General features: G+C 48.7%; 2 protein-coding genes across 4 annotated transcripts in view; both read left to right on the top strand.

Moving 5' to 3' along the window:
- ZNF304 (zinc finger protein 304) overlaps window positions 1-12,105 on the top strand; it is a 42,011-nt gene extending 29,906 nt beyond the window's left edge. For all 3 annotated transcript variants that reach the window (XM_051835281.2, XM_051835278.2, XM_017337911.3), the window contains 2 exons: window positions 4,008-4,134; window positions 5,280-12,105. In XM_051835281.2, the coding sequence (XP_051691241.1) occupies window positions 4,008-4,134; window positions 5,280-6,736 (1,584 nt within the window). In that variant the 3' untranslated portion in view covers window positions 6,737-12,105. The remainder of the gene's footprint in view (window positions 1-4,007; window positions 4,135-5,279) is intronic.
- A 4,601-nt stretch (window positions 12,106-16,706) lies between these two features.
- On the top strand, window positions 16,707-18,683 carry LOC100344869 (zinc finger protein 17). Its single transcript, XM_070063321.1, is given in 3 exon segments — window positions 16,707-16,868; window positions 17,342-17,967; window positions 17,969-18,683. Coding segments are annotated over 3 exon segments (1,503 nt in total).
- The last annotated feature ends 1,312 nt before the right edge of the window (window positions 18,684-19,995 follow it).

The following is a 19,995-nucleotide window of genomic DNA, read 5'->3' as shown; positions in this document are numbered from 1 at the left end:
AGCATTGAGGAAACTTTGTGCAGCCAAGTGAGGTTTTGGTGCCATTGCAATGGCAGTGGGGCAGCTGGGAGCCGTGTGGTGTTGCGAAGGGAGGGCGGATGGGAAGGCTGTGACCGGAGTTCGCAGTAAAGATTGCGTGGAACGGTGGGGAGCGGAGGCGGGGAGGCTGGAGAGGAGGCCCCGGGAATATCATGGTGAGGTCGGACGAGAGTGGCGGTGCTGGGGGGAGACGTGATGATGTTCTGGGAGCCGGCAGGATTTCTTGCTGCGTCGTGCATGGCGTGTGAGTTCAGATGAAGGCGTTAAGCACCATCCTAGGTTTTCTGTTTCGTAAGCATCTATCTGGCCGGTGTTGGGAAGTCAGCTTGGTCTAGGGTTTGGCTGTCATTGTCCTCAGGGGTCGCAAAGTGAAGGCATTGAATGGGTAGATGGATACAATGGTTTGGAGATACCGTGGAATGGTGGGTGTGCACCGGACCAGGGCATGGCCTGAGGTTCAGATTGAAGAGGGGATGCTTTTGCAGTTTTTATTCACTTTATTTCAGAGACAGAGATCTTACGTCTTTTGGGTCATTACCTAAATGCCCTCAACAGGATCTCCCACTCTGGTGACAGGGACCCAAGTACTTGAGCTGTATCTGCTTCCAGGTTGAGCATTGGTAGGACACTGGGTTGGAAGCAGAGTAGCCGGAACTCGAACCAGGCACTCCTGTAGGGACGTAAGCCAGTCCTCCTAATGCCCACTTCCGTGAGTAGGGAATTCTTGCAGCTTTGATTTGAGATGGATTCTGTGGTGAGAGAAGGAATGGGTCCACAGTCCTGATAACTTCCTCCAAAAGCCGTAGACCTGGGAGATTCTGGCTAGTGTCTGCCAAAAGGAGGGCCCAGATGGGCTAAGGAGATGGCCTAGGGTGGAGACTGAGGTGTGAGGTGTGTGTTCAGTTTCTTTATCTGTGACCTTGGTTGACCATTAGTGTGTCGGTCTCTGTGGAACAAGAGAAAGCTCATCCGGGCTAGTGGAGCAGCTGGGCTGCAGACTAAGTCACTGCTCTCTTCCACATTTCAGCAAGAGGCAGGATTTACTGATCCAGCAAAGCTGCTTTCACACAGATATGTAGCAGATGGGTCTTGTTGCAGAGAGGGCTAGTAGTACCTGCCTGCTCAGCTCCTCCATTCAAGTCATTAATTTAAGATTGTTTGGAACACTTATTTAAGCTCTAAATTAAGTAGTATCCCTGTAAGTAGATGTGCATAGACAGAGAATTAGAAGTGAAGTTAGGGGGCCGGCACTGTGGTGTAATGGGTAAAGCTGTCGTCTGCAGTGCTGGCATCCCATATGGGCACTGGTTCAAGACCCAGCTGCCTCACTTCTGGTCCAGCTCTCTGCTATGGCCTGGGAAAGCAGTAGAAGATGGCCCAAGTCTTTGGGTTCCTGCACCCATGTGAGAGACCTGGAAGAAGCTCCTGACTCCTAGCTTCGGATCAGTGCAGCTCCGGCTGTTGCGGCCTATTGGAGCGTGAACCAGCGGATGGAAGATCTCTCCCTCTCTCTGCCTCTCCTTCTCTGTGTAACTCTGACTTTCAAATAAATAAATAAATCTTTAAAAAAATTAAATTTAGTAGGCATAGCACTTGGGCCATCCTCCACTGCACTCCCAGGCCATAGCAGAGAGCTGGACAGGAAGCGGAGTAGCCAGGTCTCAAACTGGCGCCCATATGGGATGGGCCAGAGCGTTAACCCACTGCGCCACAGCGCCAGCCCCTTAAATTTAAATTTGATTCAAAGCTTCATTCTAGTTCTCCTGCTGGCCACCGTGTTCTGAATGTCTAACCTGAATTTTTGCCAGCAGCCTCTGGAACACATGACACATGGCTTCACTCCTGATACTCCCTCTGAAAGTTCTGCATATTGTGATGTCCCCCTTTTTAGGTGGTGGAGTATCTGTCTGTCCAAACAAGGACACTGGATGGTGGTAGTGGGGGGTCCATGAAGGGGTGTGTGTGTGTGTGTGTGTATTTATGTATGACTGTGAGTGTGTAAGACAGTGGTGTCTAGGAGTGAGACTTCTGAGGTGAGAGTAACCATATGAGTGCCGAGGGGGAATGGGAGATCTGTGAGGAGCATGTTTAAGTGTTGACTAGGGTGGCATGAAGGTGTGGTAGAGTGGTGAAGGTCAGTGCTGGGTTTTGGGTGAGGTTTTGATGGACAGCAGGTGATCTTGACTGCTTAAGGGACAGGGTGTGAAATCAGAAGTGAGAGATATGGGCCATGCTGTGATGCAGTAGGTTAACACTCCTGTGGTGCTGACATCCCATGGGAGGGAACCCATGGAAGGGTTATGGCCTTGCACCCTCATGGGAGACCTGGAAGAAGCTCCTGGCTCCTGGCTTCAGATCAGCCCAGCTCTGTCCGTTGTGGCCATTTGGGGAGTGAACCAGTGGGTGGAAGACCTTTCTCTCTGCCTCTCCCTCTCACTGTCTGTAACCCTGCCTGTCTAATAAATAAATAAAATCTTAAAAAAAAAAAAAAAAAAAAAAAAGAAGTGAGGGACAGCCAGGAAGATGTGAGGTCCTCATGTACGTTTGGGTGACTGTGAAGTGAGAAACAGTGCCAGGTGGGGAGACCTTCAAAGCAAGGGTTGAGCTTCCCAGGGCATTGATGTACTGGGGCAGAATTGGCTGCTGAAGTTATTTGTCATGACCTACTGCCTGGTTTCTGTGTACAGAATGATCTGTTTGGAGGTAAAAGGAACCACTATAGTGTGTGTTGGGAGGTGTCTGGAATTGCAGTAAGAAGGGGCTAGAGAGATGACTGAGGGGTAGTGAGACATAGGTGGGAGGAGTGAAAAGAATGGCCCTTCGTAGGTGAAGCCACCGCTTGTGGTGCCAGCATTCCATTTGGGCTCCAGTTCGAGTCCCAGCTGCTCCACTTCTGATCCAGCTCTCTGCTGTGGCCTGGGAAAGCAGTGGAGGACAGCCCAAGTGCTGGGGCCCCTGCACCCGTTTGGGAGACCTGGAAGAGGCTCCTGGCTCTTGGCTTCAGATCAGCACAGCTCCAACCATTGTGGCTAGTTGGGGAGTGAACCAGCAGATGGGAGATCTGTCTGTCTGTCTGTCTCTCTCTCTCTGCCTCTCTGTAACTCTGCCTTTCAAATAAGTAAATAAAATCTTAAAAAAAAAAAAAATGGTGTCCTTGACCCTAGCACTGGGCACATAAAGGAGACCGATGAGTCTGAGTTTGGTTGTCAGAGAAATTAGCTGATGAAATTAGGGGAGGGGTCCACATAGCAGGCCCACAGCCTGCTTTTTTTTCTACTTCTTTCAGCACCAGTTTTTCTGTGTGCTGAATGCAGTGACCAATGGAGATGAGAGAAAGGGTGCCAGTAGCACCAAGGACCTGCTGTCTCATCCCCATTGGGAAGGGATGGAGGGAAGTCTAGCAAAATATGAATATGTGGGGGAAAAGGACTGAGAACCTGGAGAGAGAAGTGTGGTAGTGATTGTACCCAGTGGGTTTTAATTTAGGGACTGACAACAGGAATAGGCCAATGCCGTTGAAAGAGTTTATTTCTTACCCATTTATGAGGAAGATGCCTACCATGTAATTCAGAGCCACGTGATGAAGTAATCAGATTTTTGTAGGAGGCAAAAGACAGGGACAAGAGGTAAGCTTAGGACACAGCATTTGTTGGCATTCCCAAGGGAAAAGCAAGGCGGGCAGAGTGATCAGTTGAGGTTTGGCTAATTTGAATAATTCGAGCACACCTGGAGCTCAAGGGCTATCACTCATTTCTTGCACCTGGTCCTGGGTTCATTTAGGATTAGGGAAATCTAGCTTAGTGTGTGAGTTAGATAAGAAGATTGTTCAGAATTTGGGGTCTGGATGGAAGGGGCGATGTAAACAAATTTGGCCCCATAAGCAGTGAATGCCAAATAGCTAAATGAAAATCTAAGAAGACAGCATGACAAGAAGCTGCTCCTCTACTGACCTTTCCCAATTTTGGCAGGGCCGTGTGGCCTTTGAGGATGTGGCCGTATATTTCTCCCAGGAGGAGTGGGGACACCTTGACGAAGCACAGAGGCTTTTATACTGTGATGTGATGCTGGAGAATTTGGCACTTTTGTCTTCACTAGGTAAGGTCCTCGTACTCTCCCAGGATCCCTGGCTGGGTGCTTTTCTCTTCTTTTTACCCGAGGGTGGCTCTGTCTTCTCCACACTGGGCTGTGGGTGCCACTTCCTTCCCTCATACATGTTTTGTGGGAGCCGCATGGGTTCTGTGCACTGTATTTGTCTCCCCACAACCATCCCGGTCCCATGCTGCTCTTGCAACATGAGCCTCGAGAGTTAGAAATTTTGTAGTTTCTCAAAGAGATCCCAGTGATCTTGCCTGTCCCTGGTCAGATTGCCCTGTACAGCTGCATGGATCCTCAGTTCCTCTTGGAGGTATTTTTGTGCTGTGCCGGGAATTTCAGTCACCTGGTCACCAGTTTGATTCTATAAGACTTCCCTGACTTTAAAGCATTTTTAGAATGTGGGATGAATCTGTGTGGGGGATCCAGGCCACGCCCCTTCCTTGTTATTCCCATGGGACTGGCCTCTTCACATTCCCTATAATTTCTCACCTTTAGCCCTGGCAACTTGAGAGGGCAGTATTTCTCCAGCAGGGCATTACTGGTACTGAAAGTTGGAAGAGAATATGAAGTCAGAGCTGTGTTCCGGTCACACTGGGAACTGTCCTGATGCCACGGCCAGTGACTGCACCTCATTGCCGTGTCTTCTTCCCCATTGTCATTTCTACTCTGACTTCCTGCCACTTCTTCTGCCCCGTCTCTCACTTCTGTGGCCTCTGTGTCCTGCTCATTGTATTCCACTGCTCCTTTAGCTTGGCCTCCAATATATGACTTGAGAGTTTAGGTGTTGTAAAGTCTGCACATCTCTCTCTATCTTGAACACTTGCTGCTCTGTTGCAGTCAGATATCTCTGGGTTTGGAAACAATCTTCCACACTCTGCTCAACAGGAAGCCATTCAGAGAGGAGCGGGTTGAAGACCCTGCTTCTCCTCCCTGCACAGGACCCCTCCCTGTGTCCTTACTCATGATCAGGGCTCCCTTAGTAGGGGAGCTTGAGGGTCCAGTTGTGCATAGCAGGCCTTCCTCTCAGCAGCTTGAGTGTCCATTAGATGGACTTGCTTGTCTGATTTCTGATACCCATTTACAAAGGCTTTCTGTCCTGCCCCTATTAGTTAACATGTACTTCATCACCATTTCTGTTTGTACAGGTTGTTGGCATGGAGCTGAGAATGAGAAGGTACCTTCTGAACAAGATGTTTTTGTAGGATTGTCACAGATCATGACTCCAAAGCCAGGTTTGTCCACTCCAAAGGCCCACCTTAGTGAGATGTGTGGCCCACTCTTGAAAGACATTCTGCAGTTGGTTGAGCACCGTAGAATACAAACTGAGCAAAAACCACGCATTTGCGAGGCAGAGCTCTGCCAGCACCAAAAACAGACTGGAGAGAATCTTCCCAGAAGGGACAACTGGAGCCCTTCGTTTTCCAAGAACCACAGAGTTCACATGGCAGAGAGGACCTTCACACACAGGGAGGGTTGGAGGGACTTGCCAGCCACGCCGGACCTCACCCAGCACCAGGCCCCTTACCATGGGTGGAAGCCATACAAGGAAACGGAGGGTGGCAAAGCCTTTCAAGCTGGACACACCGACTGCACGTGTGGTGAATGTGGGAAAGTCCTCAGATGCCGACATTCACTCGTTGAGCACCAGAAAGTTCACACAGGAGAAAGGCCTTATGAGTGCAGCAAATGTGGGAAGTTCTTTAGGTACAACGCTAACTTCATGAAACATCAGAGAACTCACAGTGGAGAAAGGACTTACGAGTGCAGAGAGTGTGGAAAGTCCTTTTTGTACAACTACAGACTCATGAGACATAAGAGGGTTCATACTGGAGAAAGGCCTTATGAGTGCGACATATGTGGGAAATTTTTTAGGTACAGCTCCACCTTCTTTAGACATCAGAGAGTTCACACTGGAGAAAGGCCTTATGAGTGTAGTGAATGTGGGAAATTCTTTATGGACAGCTCCACTCTCATTAAACATCAGCGAGTTCACACTGGAGAAAGGCCTTATAAGTGCAGTGAATGTGGGAAATTCTTCAGATATAACTCCACCCTCATTAGGCATCAGAGAATTCACACTGGAGAAAGGCCATATGAGTGCAGCATATGTGGGGAGTTGTTTAGGTACAACTCCAAGCTCATTAAACATTGGAGAAATCACACAGGAGAAAGGCCTTACAAGTGTAGCGAATGTGGGAAAGCCTTTAGGTACCACTGCAGACTCATTAGACATCAGAGAGTTCACACAGGAGAAAGGCCTTATGAGTGCAGTGAATGTGGGAAATTGTTTAGGTACAACTCCAACCTCATTAAACATTGGAGAAATCACACTGGAGAAAGGCCTTATGAGTGCAGTGAGTGTGGGAAAGCCTTCAGCCACAAACATATACTCGTGGAACACCAGAAAATCCACACTGGCGAAAGGCCTTATGAGTGCAGTGAATGTGGGAAGGCCTTCATTAGGAAGTCCCACCTTGTTCACCACCAGAAAATCCACACTGAAGAGCGGCTTATGTGCTCTGTGAAGGTAGGGAATGCGATAGACATAACTCCGACTTCATTACACATCAGAGATTTCACAATGAAGAAAATTTACCATTGACTCTTTATTGGACAGTTCAGTAATGTTATATAAATATAAATTCATATTTTTGTATGCAACTTACCTGCAAAACTCTTCATCATGAAAAAGTAAACTATCTCCATTAAACCAGAACTACTTCTGTTCCTTCCCTGTTGCCCCTGGGAACTATGTTTCTATACCCTATTGGTACTTCATGTAAGTAGAATTACACAGCATCTGTTTTGACTGGCTTACTTCCACTTTAGAAAATTTCTTAAGGTTCACCCGTGTTGTATCATGTGTCAGAATTTCCTTCGTTTTGTTTTTTTCCTTGGTGAAATATTCCGTGTGTGTGTGTGTGTGTGTGTGTATCATGTTTCTTTATCCATTCATCCATTTGTGGACATTTGGATTAGTTCTGTCTTTTGGCAAATATTTGGAATAATGCTGTGGTGATGAGTGTACCAATATCTTCTCATGACTTTGCTTTCATTTACCCAAAGGTACATGCCCAGAAGTGAAAATACTAGATCATATAGTATTCCTGTTTTCCATTTCTGCAGAACTGTCTTTCATAGTACTTGTGCCATTTTACATTCCCACCAATACTACATAAGGGCTTCAGTCTTATCTACATCCTTACATTTTCTGGGTTTTATTACTCTAAGAATTTATTTTTAAAAAAGATTTTATTTGTTTATTTGAAAGGCAATGTGAGATCAAGAGAGGTCTTCCATCTGCTGCTTCACTGTCCAAATGGCTGCAGAGTCTGGGGCAGAAGTCCCTTTGAGTCTACTACATGAGTGGCCATCTGCTGCTGCTTTCCCAGGCTTATTAGCAGGCAAATGAAGCTGCTGGGACTTGACCTGGCTCTCTGATGTGGGATGCCAGCCTTGCAAATGGCAGCTTAACTTGCTGTACCACAGTACCGGCACCCTCTGTTTTTGTTTGCTTGCTTGTAGCTATCCTATTGGTTTTGAGGTAGAAACAATGCATTTTAAATTATCCTAATGATTAGTGATACAGAGCATGTTTTCTTGTGCTTGTTAGGATTTGTGTATGTTGAAAAGTATCATTTTATCTTTTTCCATTTTTAAATGGGGTTATTTTATTGAGTGGTAGGAATTTTTAATATACTTTTATGTATTATATATATATTTTATATGTAGGGATGCAGCATGACATGGGTGTAGCCATATTGGTTGTAACCACCATCCTGACTTGCTGGTAGCCATCCAGACACTATGGCATAGACGAAGTTATTAAGATAATCTGGTATCTGGGATGTATCTTATCCAGCTTCCGAAATGTTAGTATTTCTTTAAAAAGTCCAGGTAAATTGTGGTTGGCTATGGACACCTTTGTTTGGTGTAGCAAATAAACCCTCTTTCCTCTTGCTTTGGGGTGCATAGGATCATCTCGTCTTGCTGCTGCCTGAGATACACTGCTGTCCGTAAATTCTTGATAAAGTGTACTAAGTGTGTTCCTGGGTTTGTTTGTCTCTTGCTTCATTTGTTCAGCACCTTTTTTTTTTTTTTTTTTTTTTTTTTTTTTTTGACAGGCAGAGTGGACAGTGAGAGAGAGAGACAGAGAGAAAGGTCTTCCTTTTGCCGTTGGTTCACCCTCCAATGGCCTCCGCTGGCGCTCTGTGGCCGGCATACCGCGCTGATCCTATGGCAGGAGCCAGGTGCTTCTCCTGGTCTCCCATGTGGTGCAGAGTCCAAGCACTTGGGCCATCCTCCACTGCACTCCCTGGCCACAGCAGAGAGCTGGCCTGGAAGAGGGGCAACCGGGACAGAATCCGGTGCCCCAACCGGGACTAGAACCTGGTGTGCCGGTGCTGCAAGGCGGAGGATTAGCCTAGTGAGCCATGGCGCCGGCCTTGTTCAGCACCTTTCACCTTTGGTGACCAGCTTGCATATGCTAGGTTTTTCCAGAAACACTACATGTTGCCTTTTTTCTCTGTTGATCATGTCCTTTGGTGAGATTTTTATCTCGGTGTTCACTTTATCCATTTTTGCCTGTTACCCTGCTTTTATGTTTTATTCCAAGAATTTTGTATTTGTAGGTTTCATACTTAAGTGTTTGGTCCATTTTTGTATGTGATGTAAGGCAAGGCTCCAAATTCATGTTTTTGTATGTGGATACCCAGTTTTCCAAGCACCATTTATTGAAGTCTCCTTTCCCCTATTGAATATCCTTGGGACACTTTAAAAATTGTTTGCCTCGGCCAGCGCTGCGGCTCAATAGGCTAATCCTCTGCCTGTGGCGCCGGAACCCTGAGTTCTAGTCCCGGTTGGGGCACCGGATTCTGTCCCGGTTGCTCCTCTTCCAGTCCAGCTCTCTGCTGTGGCCCGGGAGTGCAGTGGAGGATGGCCCAAGTCCTTGGGCCCTGCACCTGCATGGGAGACCAGGAGACGCACCTGGCTCTTGGCTTCGGATCAGCGCAGTGCGCCGGCTGCAGTGGCCACTGGGGGGTGAACCAACGGCAAAGGAAGACCTTTCTCTCTGTCTCTCTCACTGTCCACTCTGCATGTCAAAAAAAAATTTTTTTTTAATGAAATAAAAATTGTTTTCCTGGTGTTGGCATTGTGCTGGCAGCCATTGTCTGCAATACTGGCATCTCAGGTAAACACCAGTTCAAGTTCTGGCTGCTCCACTTCTGGTGCAGCTCCCTACTAATGTGGCTGGGAAAATTGCAGAAGATGGCGAAGTGCTTCCAGCCACATGGGAGACCTGGATGGAGTTCAGGGTTCCTGGCTTTGGCCCAGCCCCAACCATGTGGCCATTTAAGGAGTAAGACAGCAGATGGACAATCTCTCACTGTCTGTTCTCTGTAACTCTGCCTTTCAAATGAATAAATAAATCTGTAAAAAATCATTTAACTGCATATGCCAGAGTTATTTCTTGACTGTTTTCTTGGTCTACATGTCTATGTATAAATAATATACATAAATAAATACTCTTAACTCAGTTTTATGTCCTAGGCTAGAGGCAAGTCAGTTCCTTTTTCGGAGCAGCTGATCATGTCCACACTTCCAACCACTTCTGTTATCGTGCTGTCACATTCTGAGCCATATACCAGCTCAAACTATTTACTAATCCATAGCAACCTGGGAAACTTAGATAACCCAGTTGGCTCCCCTTCCATAAGCTGACCCCCATGGGTCAGGTTGCATCAGGCAGTCACAGATTCAACTCCCCATGAGGCCCTGCCCAAGTTCTCTCATTCCTACCTGTAAGTAACAGTTCTGCCTTTGGTGTATCCAAGAAATGGTCTGTTTCTTGTCAGCAAAGGAACTTTTAAATCTTGCAAAACCACTCCACACCCTGGAGAGTACAAGTGCAGTGAATATTGGCGATGTCTAATTGACCTAACCTCCATGAGGACCGGCAGGTTCAGACTGAAGAAACACTTAGGAATGAAGACAATGTGGTAGTCTTCCCTGTTCAACATAATAACAGAAGAAAGCTCTGGAGATTAGCTTTGTAAAGGAGACAGCCAGAAGTTGAATTTATTTTTTTTTTTTTTTTTTTTTTTTTTTTTTTTTTTTTTTTTTTACAGGCAGAGTAGACAGAGAGAGACAGAGAGAAAGGTCTTCTTTTGCCGTTGGTTCACCCTCCAATGGCCGCCGCGGCCGGCGCACCATGCTGATCTGAGAGCAGGAGCCAGGTGCTTCTCCTGGTCTCCCCTGGGGTGCAGGGCCCAAGGACTTGGGCCATCCTCCACTGCACTCCGGGCCACAGCAGAGAGCTGGCCTGGAAGAGGGGCAACTGGGACAGAATCCGGCACCCGGACCGGGACTAGAACCTGGTGTGCCGGCACCGCTAGGCGGAGGATTAGCCTATTGAGCCGCGGTGCCGGCCCAGGAGTTGAACTTTGTACATGAAAAATTGATATTAGGGCTATTCTCTGCATTGTCAGATACATGACAAATTTTTGTGAATTATGCTGCCCTTTGGAACTTGCCTGGGACCTTTGCCAGAGTTGCATCGTTGCCAGTGCTGTTACAAAAGTCATCTCTCTATCAACTGGCCGAGATCCACAGCGCGTAATACCTTAGTCACTGAAATGCTCAGGCACAGCAGCATGCTGAGTTGTCCTTTTGTCTGCAAGATTTACCAGTCATTTGAACCCTTTGGGGTCGCAGTCCCTCCCTCAAGTTGGTTTGGGTGTGGATATCAGCTTTGGACAGAGGACTTAGGTTGGCTTTGGGTGACAGCTTGAAGAGATTTTCCTCCTCCCGGGGCATTACTGGTTATCCTTTGACTCTTGGGATGAATTTTTCCAACCTGCTAAACTCCCCTGCTGGTTTTTGTAATACTACAGGCCACATTTAAGCTACCTTTAATTTGGGGGTATTTATTCACTATCTGTTGTAGGTTTGGAACAATGTTGGTCTCTGCTAGAATGAAATAATAAGCAGTTTGCATGGGACCTCTATTTTGTTTAATGTTGAGGAAAGAACAGGAAGACAAAGATAACTCACCCGAATTCAGAGCAATTTGCATTACTGCATGAGACCTTCTAGAAAAATCTGAACTTCTACTTCTGTCCTTAATAAAAGATTATTCATATTTTGCAAAATCACTTTGTGAATGGAGCAATTGCCTTAACATCTTGAAGGCATTTGACAGTAACATGAGTTGAGTGTACACAGATTTCTCATATTCCTTGCCTGTTGAGGGATAGGTATCTCTTGAGACCTGCCTAGAAGCTGTGTATCCAGAACTCAAAAGCTGTGTAAGTAGGTGTTCCTGCTGTAGATATTCAGAGTCAGGAAACAATATTCTGTGAAGAAATGGTGGTTGGATTGATAGGAAGTAGAAGAGAGCGCAGTAGAGTATAAGCCCCCTCTGAAAGGGCATCTGCAGATGTCCCTGTAACTGTGACTTTGTGGAATGACGTAGTGTGGAAATTCCACAGTGTACCTCCTGCAGCCAAAGGGACCATCAGACAAGTCATCCAAAAATATTAATGGATTCCTCATAGCCCTCCTGGGCTATCAATTTCATACCATAGTTGCACGAATAGTAACCTCATGACAGAGAAAGAAATGTTACAGTCTAAGAATGGATCTTCTGTGACCTTCTGTAGCCATCGTCTGTCTCAGGTGGATATAAATGGCCTTCATTGCTCCCCAGTTTTTGTTTCCCAAGACATTGGGGACCTACTGAAGATGTGGGGACTGTGTGCATGGGGAGTCAATGCACTTTTTGCCATCTCTTATTTTTCTAGGGGAAGGGGACATCCGCATGTTTTGTGGAATCCTTAACAAATTTATTGAGGGATACTTGACATATATTGAACTACATCCATTAAAAGTGTAATATATGTTTTCATGTATGTATGTCCCATGAGAACTTTCCTAAAACGTCCTAATAATAAACTTAGCTGTTGCTCCAGATAGTTTTATTTGACTATTTTGTATTTTCTGTCTCTCAGCCTTGCTCACTTTCCCAACCTTAGGTAGCCATTGATTAGTAACTCTACAGGTTAGTTCCCATTTTCCAGAATAGAATAAAAGGAACCCTACTGTTATGCTTCTGTGGATTATTTTGTTAAGTATATTTTAAAAAAGATTTGTTTATTTATTCAAAAGAGTTACACAGAGAGAGGAGAGGCAGAGAGAGAGAAAGAGAGGTCTTCCATCTGATGGTTCACTCCCCAATTGGCCACAACAGCCGGAGCTGCGCCGATCCAAAGCCAAGAGCCAGGAGATTCTTCCTGGTCTCTCACCTGTGTGCAGGGGCTCAAGGATTTGGGCCATCTTCCACTATTTCCCTGGCCATAGCAGAGAGCTGGATGGGAAGTGGAGCAGCCAGATCTCGAACCGGCATCCACGTGGGACAGTATCTAGTTTCTTTTTTTTTTTTTTTTAATTGTGGGGAGCAATCCGGACTAGACTAAGTTACTGGAATTAAGACTTATTCTATGCACCTGCTCTCCCACAATATGGCGCTGGGAGAGGAGAAAACAGCTTCTACGCAGCTGCCTCCAGTTCAACCAATAAACTGTAGGACTTGCTCCTGATTGGTGGAGAGCAGCGTACTCGGCGTGTGGGCAGCCGAGTTAGGATTGGCGGAGCAGGACTATAAAGGAGGAGAGAGACGGCATGCACGAGGAACATCTAAGGGGAACACCTGTGCAGCCCCCGAGAAAGCCGGCCGGCGGTGTGCCGCTCCCCTGCGGAAGTGGGGAATGTGGCCAGGGGGAACCGCCCTTCCACGGAGGTGGAAGGGATAGTAGCCAACCCGGGAAGAACCAGCAGCAAACCCGGGGAGGGCTGAGCAGACGAAAGAACAGCGCAGGGTCCTGTGTCGTTCCTCCACGAAGAGGGGGAGCGACATAATGGTGCCGTGACTCGGATAGGAAACCCAGGACGGATAGGAAACCCAGGACGGATAGGAAACTTAGGAGGGAAGAAGTGGAAAATGCCGGAGAGAGAGACTAGCAAACAGCCTAGGGAAAAGCCGGACGAAAAAGGTGCCGGAAGAAGCTATTGAAAGCCTAGGCATAGACTCAGATACGGACTACGGGGGGAAGCTGGGAGAAATCTCTAAGGTCGAAAGCGAAAGTGAAAGCTAGAACAAACAGACTCGGATGCGGACTGTGGGGAGAGGCCAGGAGAAATGAGGGAGGAGTATTGTTGGAAGAAAACTTAGGGAAACATACCGGGTAGAGAAAAATGTTAGGGAAATTGAAGCCGCGGGGGGCAGGCCAAGGCGGAGACGAAAGCCACTTTGGGATTCTCAAGTTAGCCCGGGAATAGGGGGCGAAAAGTTAAAACCAGAAGCGGAAACGTAAGCCTGGTTGGGATCCGTCTGATTAGCCCGGGGAGCAAAGGACGGGAAGCCAAACCGTGGGGCGGAGACGTAAGCTGGGTTGAATTCGCCAGGCTAGCCCGGGGAACTTTGATTGAATGCTAGTGTCGGAGACGCAAGCTACGCTGTGTGACTCGCGGAAGCCGCCGCGTGCAGAGAGAGCATGGGGCGTGAATAGATAGGGAACGCGGGGCTGGCGCGAGGCCGTGGTTCAGACGTGAAAGGGCTAGTGAGAGACCGCGGAGTGTGCGCGCAAAGCCGAGCCGCGCAGAGCCGGGAGCCCGCCGGCGGGGCGAGGCGCCGGGAAGCCGCGCGGAGCCGTGAAGCTGCCACCGGGCGGGCGCCGGGAAGCCGCGGGGATAAGAGAAACAGAAGTTTAGAAGTAAAATGAGAGAAATAGGAATGCTGGAAGATAGAAGTAAAATGGGAGAAATAGGAATGCCCAGAGATAGAGAAATAGAGAAATAGAAAGGCCTCCCCTCAACATGGCAATGAGAAAGCTTGGATTTGGTCTGCCTGATTAGGGAGGCGGTGAGCACCTGCGGGCGGCTAGCAGCTTATGCGCCGCAGGTCACCGAAGACAGGCACGAATTAACATCAATAAGGCCTCCCCACAATACAACAATTAGAAGGCTTGGATTCGGTCTGCCCGATTAGTGAGGCGATGAGCACCTGCGGCGGCTAGCAGCTTATGCGCCGCAGGTCACCGAAGATAGGCACGAACCAACACTAATAAGTCTCCCCCACAATACGGCAATGAGAAGGCTTGGATTCGGTTTGCCTGATTGTTAGGGCTTGTAAGCCCCTGCAGGCAGAGCAGAGCATGCGCTGCGGGGCACCGAACACAGGCACGCATCAGCGCCTAAAAACCTCCTCACAACATGGCGAAGAGAGGACCCGGATTCGGTTTTCCTGATTGATAGGACTTGTAAGAACCTGTGGCAACTCTAGCAAGTAGAGCAGAGTGTGTGCCGCGGGACACCGAAGACAGGCGCATATCAACGCCAAAAAATAAAAAGAAAGGGGGATCTGTGGGGAGCAGCCCGGACTGGACTGAGTTACTGGAATTAAGACTTATTCTGTGCATCTGCTCTCCCACAATATGGCGCTGGGAGAGGAGAAAACAGCTTCTACGCAGCTGCCTCCAGTTCAACCAATAAACTGTAGGACTTGCTCCTGATTGGAGGAGAGCAGCGTACTCGGCGTGTGGGCAGCCGAGTTGGGATTGGCAGAGGAGGACTATAAAGGAGGAGAGAGACGGCATGCACGAGGAACATCTAAGAGGAACATCTAAGGGGAACACCTGTGCAGCCCCCGAGAGAGCCGGCCGGCGGTGTGCCGCTCCCCTGCGGAAGTGGGGAATGTGGCTAGGGGGAACTGCCCTTCCACGGAGGTGGAAGGGACGGTAGCCAACCCGGGAAGAACCAGCAGCAAACCCGGGGAGAGCCGAGCAGACGAAAGAACAGCGCAGGGTCTTGTGTCGTTCCTCCACGAAGAGGGGGAGCGACATAATGGTGCCGTGACTCGGATAGGAAGCCTAGGCAGCGTTCAGTGTTGCTCCTCCACGAAGAGGGGGAACGACATTTAATAAAGATTTATTTTATTTATTTGAAAGAGTTACAGAGAGAGGTAGAGACTGAGAGGTCTTCCATCTGCTGGTTCACTCCCAGATGGCTGCAACGGCTGGAGCTGCGCGGATCTGAAGCCAGGAGCCAGGAGCTTCTTCCAGGTCTCCCACGTGGGTGCAGGGGCCCAAGGACTTGGGGCATCTTCTGCTTTCCCAGGCCATAGCAGAGAGCTGGAGTGGAAGAGGAGCAACCGGGACAGAATCCGGTGCCCCAACTGGGACTAGAACCTGGAGTGCTGGCACCGCAGGTGGAGGATTAGCCTAGTGAGCCACGGCGTCAGCCCCAGCACATAGGTTGTATCTTTTTAAAAATCCATGACAAATATTTCGGATATAAAGTCATATGTTTACAAAAATGTTTTCACCAGGTTGGAGCACAATGACTGATCATTTGCGCAAGAAAAATCACTACCCCTGCCCCCGTAATGCTCTGTGTGGGGTCTTTTTCTTCTTGTCTCTGGTGCGATATACTGAAGCAGTCTCTAAAAGCTTCAATCTAGGCGAACTTGACAAGCAACAGAACAGCTGGCAGCTGGAAGTGAGCGCCCACCTGTCCCTTGGGATGTGTATCACTTGGAGACTTGCAGTAGTTCCCAGGAAGGCTTTCACAGAGTTGTTCTAGACTGCACTCAGGGAAAAACCTGATTATTTTCCTTTTAAGAGCCAGTAAACCCTCTCCCAATCACTGGGATCCCAGAATTCCATTTCCCAAAGCCACTCCCAGGCTTCGGTGCCGTGGGAACCACGCTACCCAGAAGCCTCTGCCGAGGCGAGCGGATTCCCCGAAGGCCTAGCGGGTCTTTACCCACACGTGCCCGCACGGCGCGTGTGGGCGGGACCTCCGGCGACGCCCCCGTGGCGGCGCTCTGATTTTCGGTGCACTGACCGAGGGGTCGCGGAGCGGTAAGGCGGGAGGCCAGGCCTGGACTCCGCTGCGCGGGGACCCGCGTGAGGTTCCGCCGAGCAGGGTTGGGGCCGGTGCCCTCAGCTCTGTCCCGGTCACCCGTCGCCCCCGCACCGCCCTCCCTGGCGCGGTTGGCGGAGGCCGCCCCCATGAAGTCCACTCAGGTGGGTGCTGTGTCCGCGGGCCCTCCGCGTCTCAGCACCAAGCCTGGACGGAGCGGAGCCTGCCGGGTTCGTTGCTGGCCGGGGAGAGCAGCGTCGGGACCTGGGGCGGTCCCCTTCCAGCCTTCGCGACGAGAGGCGGGGGGCTCCCGCCCTGGGCCGGCGGCCTTGGGGAAGCACGGGTGTCCATGCTGCGGGAGGGTGAGGTGGGGTCTGGCCTGGGGCGCTGGGGAGGGAGCTGCTAGCCCGCAGCTGTTGGAAGTGGAGAGGAGCGGCGCGTTAGCTGAAGGCAGGGAGACCCAGAAGGGGCCACTGCAGAGACCCACGGGAACCGAGGACGGCGGAGGCGGAGCGTGGTGATGTGTTGGGTAGATCTGCCGCGAGTGGGCAGGGACGGTCTGGCCTGAAAACCTGGAGGAGTGGGGGTGAGGAGTCCGCGTGGGAGCCCGCTCACGGGAGCTCGTGGGTTGGATTTTCGATGTGGTGGTGAGCATGCCACGAGATGGAGACGTGACGCGTGGTGGATGTGGATTCCAGAGGTCAGGGAAGGTCACTGGTCTGAAGCCCTCAGGATTAGACGCATGGGCTGGGCCGGGCCTGGGCCTGGGCCTGGGCCTGGGCCTGGGCCTGGTGGTCGGGGTGAAGGGGGAGAGCGTGTGGCGGGCTGCTGGTGGGGACCCTTGATGCTCCCTCCTGAAGGGACAGGGGACGAGAGTTCTGGTCTATGTGTCTGCAGAGGGCGTCCGGGCTGCCGGGAGGAGGTGGCCTGGGGTGCAGACAGTTGTGAGGTGGTGCAGGCTCCATCCTGGGTACTCAGCAGACCCCAGGGCCTCTTTCTGAGGGATAAGGGGACGGTCAGCTGGACTGGTGGATGAACCATTCCACACCCAGGCTTTCTGATGTCCTCCCTTCCAGTCATGGGGTCCCAGCAGCCACTCTAAAGACCGTTACCGAGCTGGCAGGCCGTGCTGGAAACCAGTAGCTGCCCTGCCTGCTCGGCACCCCCCCCCCCAACTCATATATAAAACACATCGATTTAAATACGTATTAACTTAAATCTTTCCAAATATGAACATGTAGCTAGGCAGTTGGAAGTGAATGTAATTGGGGCCAGCACTGTGGCATAGTGGATTAAGCCGTGCCTGCAGTGCCGCCATCCCATATGGGCGCTGGTTCGAGTCCCTTGCAGCGAGTGGAAACTGCACAGGGACACGCAGGGCAGGGAGGTCTTTCAAAGTGGAAAAACTCATCACAACTGCAGAGAATGCAGGGAAGAATTTTGCAATCAACATCTGTTTATTGAGCACCAAAAAACCCACGTTGGGGAAAGGTCATATGAGTGCAGTCAGTGTGGGAAATTGTTTAGGTACAACTCCAACCTCATTAAACATCAGCGAAATCATACTGGTCAAAAGCCTTACAAGTGTACCGAGTGTGGGAAAGCCTTCAGCCTCAAATACAGTGTGCTGGAACACCAGAAAATTCACACTGGAGAACGGCCCTACGAGTGCACTGAATGCAGGAAGGTGTTCGTTAGAAAGTCCCACCTGGTTCAGCACCAGAAAATCCACACTGAGGGGTTCTTTGCACAAACGTCTGATGCTGTTGAACACCAACTACTGCACACTAGGCCAAGGCCTTACAGATGCAGCCAGTGTGGGAAGGCTTTCCTTACACAGTCACATCTTGTTGGTCATTGGAAAATCCATACTGGAGAACGGCCGTATGGATGCACTGAGTGTGGGAAGTCCTTTATGTTCTACGCTCATCAGACATCAAAAGGTTCATAATGGCGATAAACCTTATTGTTGCAGTGAATGTGGGAAATTCTTCACAGACAGCTCCGCACTTCTTATTCATCAGAGAGTTCACACTGGAGAAAGACTTTATGAATGCAGTGAGTGTGGGAAATTCTTGAAATACCGCTCCACACTCATTAGGCATCAGAATGTTCACACTGGAGAAAGGCCTTATGAGTGCAGTGAATGTGGGAAATTTTTTATGGACAGCTCTATACTCATTCATCAGAGAGTTCACACTGGAGAAAAGCCTTATGAATGCAGCAAGTGTGGGAAATTCTTCAGGTATTGTTTCACACTGAACAGATATCAGAGGCTTCACTCTGGAGAAAGGCCTTATGAGTGCAGCGAATGTGGGAAACTGTTTATGGACAGCTGTACACTCAGTAGTCATCAGAGAGTTCACACTGGATAAAGGCCTTATGAATGCAGCAAGTGTGCGAAATTCTTCAGGTATCGCTCCACATTTGATACACATCAGAGAGTTCACACTGGAGAAAGGCCTTATGAGTATAGTGAATGTGGAAAATTCTTTAGACACAACTTGAATCAAATTAGGCATCGGAGAAATCACATTGGAGAAAGGCCTTATGAATGCAGCAAGTGTGAGAGAGTTTTTAGCCAAAATTCCCACCTCATTTGACATCAAAAAGTTCACACCAGAGAATGAACTTTTGAGTGCAGGAAATGTGGGAAACTCTTTATGGACAGCTCCATACTCAGTAGTCATTAGAGTTCACACTGGAGAAAAACCTTATGAGTGCCATGAATGTGGAAAAGTACAACTCTAGCCTCATTAAACATTGGAGAATTCACACTGGAGAAAGGCCTTATGAGTGTAGTGGATGTGGGAGAGTTTTTTTTTTTTTTTTTTTTTTTTTTTTTTACAGGCAGAGTGGACAGTGAGAGAGAGAGACAAAGAGAAAGGTCTTCTTTTGCCGTTGGTTCACCCTCCAATGGCCACTGTGGCCGGCGCACCACGCTGATCCTATGGCAGGAGCCAGGTACTTATCCTGGTCTCCCATGGGGTGCAGGGCCCAAGCACTTGGGCCATCCTCCACTGCACTCCCGGGCCACAGCAGAGAGCTGGCCTGAAAGAGGGGCAACCGGGACAGAATCCAGCACCCTGACTGGGACTAGAACCCAGTGTGCCGGTGCCGCAAGGCGGAGGATTAGCCTAGTGAGCCACAGCGCCAGCCTGTGGGAGAGTTTTTAACCAAAACTCCCACCTTACTCAACACCAAAAAGTTCACACCAGAGAAAGAACTTCTGGGTAAAGTGAATGTAGGAAGACATAGGTAGAAATCTCTGATTTAGCTCTGGTATCTATTTTGAAATTTAATTGTATGATATAGGCGACAAAATCACCATCTTAACCATATTGTACAGTTCAGTAGTGTTGTTGTCATTAATAATGCATAATGAAAATATAGACATCTTCATCCCTGAAAACATTCCTTTTTCCTTACTGCACTGAGCTCCTATCTCCTGTTTGCGTATTTTACTACACCAGGTGCCTTATGTAAGAAAAATTAAGTGTTAGTCTTTTTGTGACTTACTTTGTATCATATTTTCCTTCACATAATGTCTTCAAAGTTCATTTCAGTAGTAGAATGGGTCAGAAGTTCCAGTCCTTTTGAGACTGAGTGGTTCCATTCTACGTATGTACTATTTTTAAGTACCCACTCATCCATCAAAGGGCATTTGGGTTGTTTCCATTTTCTTCCTTTGTAAATAATGCCACTATTAGCACTAATATACAAATATCTCATGGAGACCCTGGTTGAAGTACTTTTAGGTATGTACCCTGAAGTGGAATTGCTACATTATATGTTAATTACATTTTAAATTCTTTGAAGTGCTATTCCCCAAGCAGCTGCACTATTTTACATTTCTACCAACAGTGCAATGGTTCCAACTTTGCATATCATCCTCTTCACCTTTTATTTTCTCATTCTCTTAAGTAAATTATTATGTATGGT

The sequence above is a fragment of the Oryctolagus cuniculus genome, chromosome 18, assembly GCF_964237555.1.
Source record: "Oryctolagus cuniculus chromosome 18, mOryCun1.1, whole genome shotgun sequence".
In the NCBI taxonomy this organism is placed as follows: domain Eukaryota; kingdom Metazoa; phylum Chordata; class Mammalia; order Lagomorpha; family Leporidae; genus Oryctolagus; species Oryctolagus cuniculus.
The sequence above is the reverse complement of the archived record's forward strand: the minus strand, read 5'-3'. Positions and strand labels throughout refer to the sequence as shown.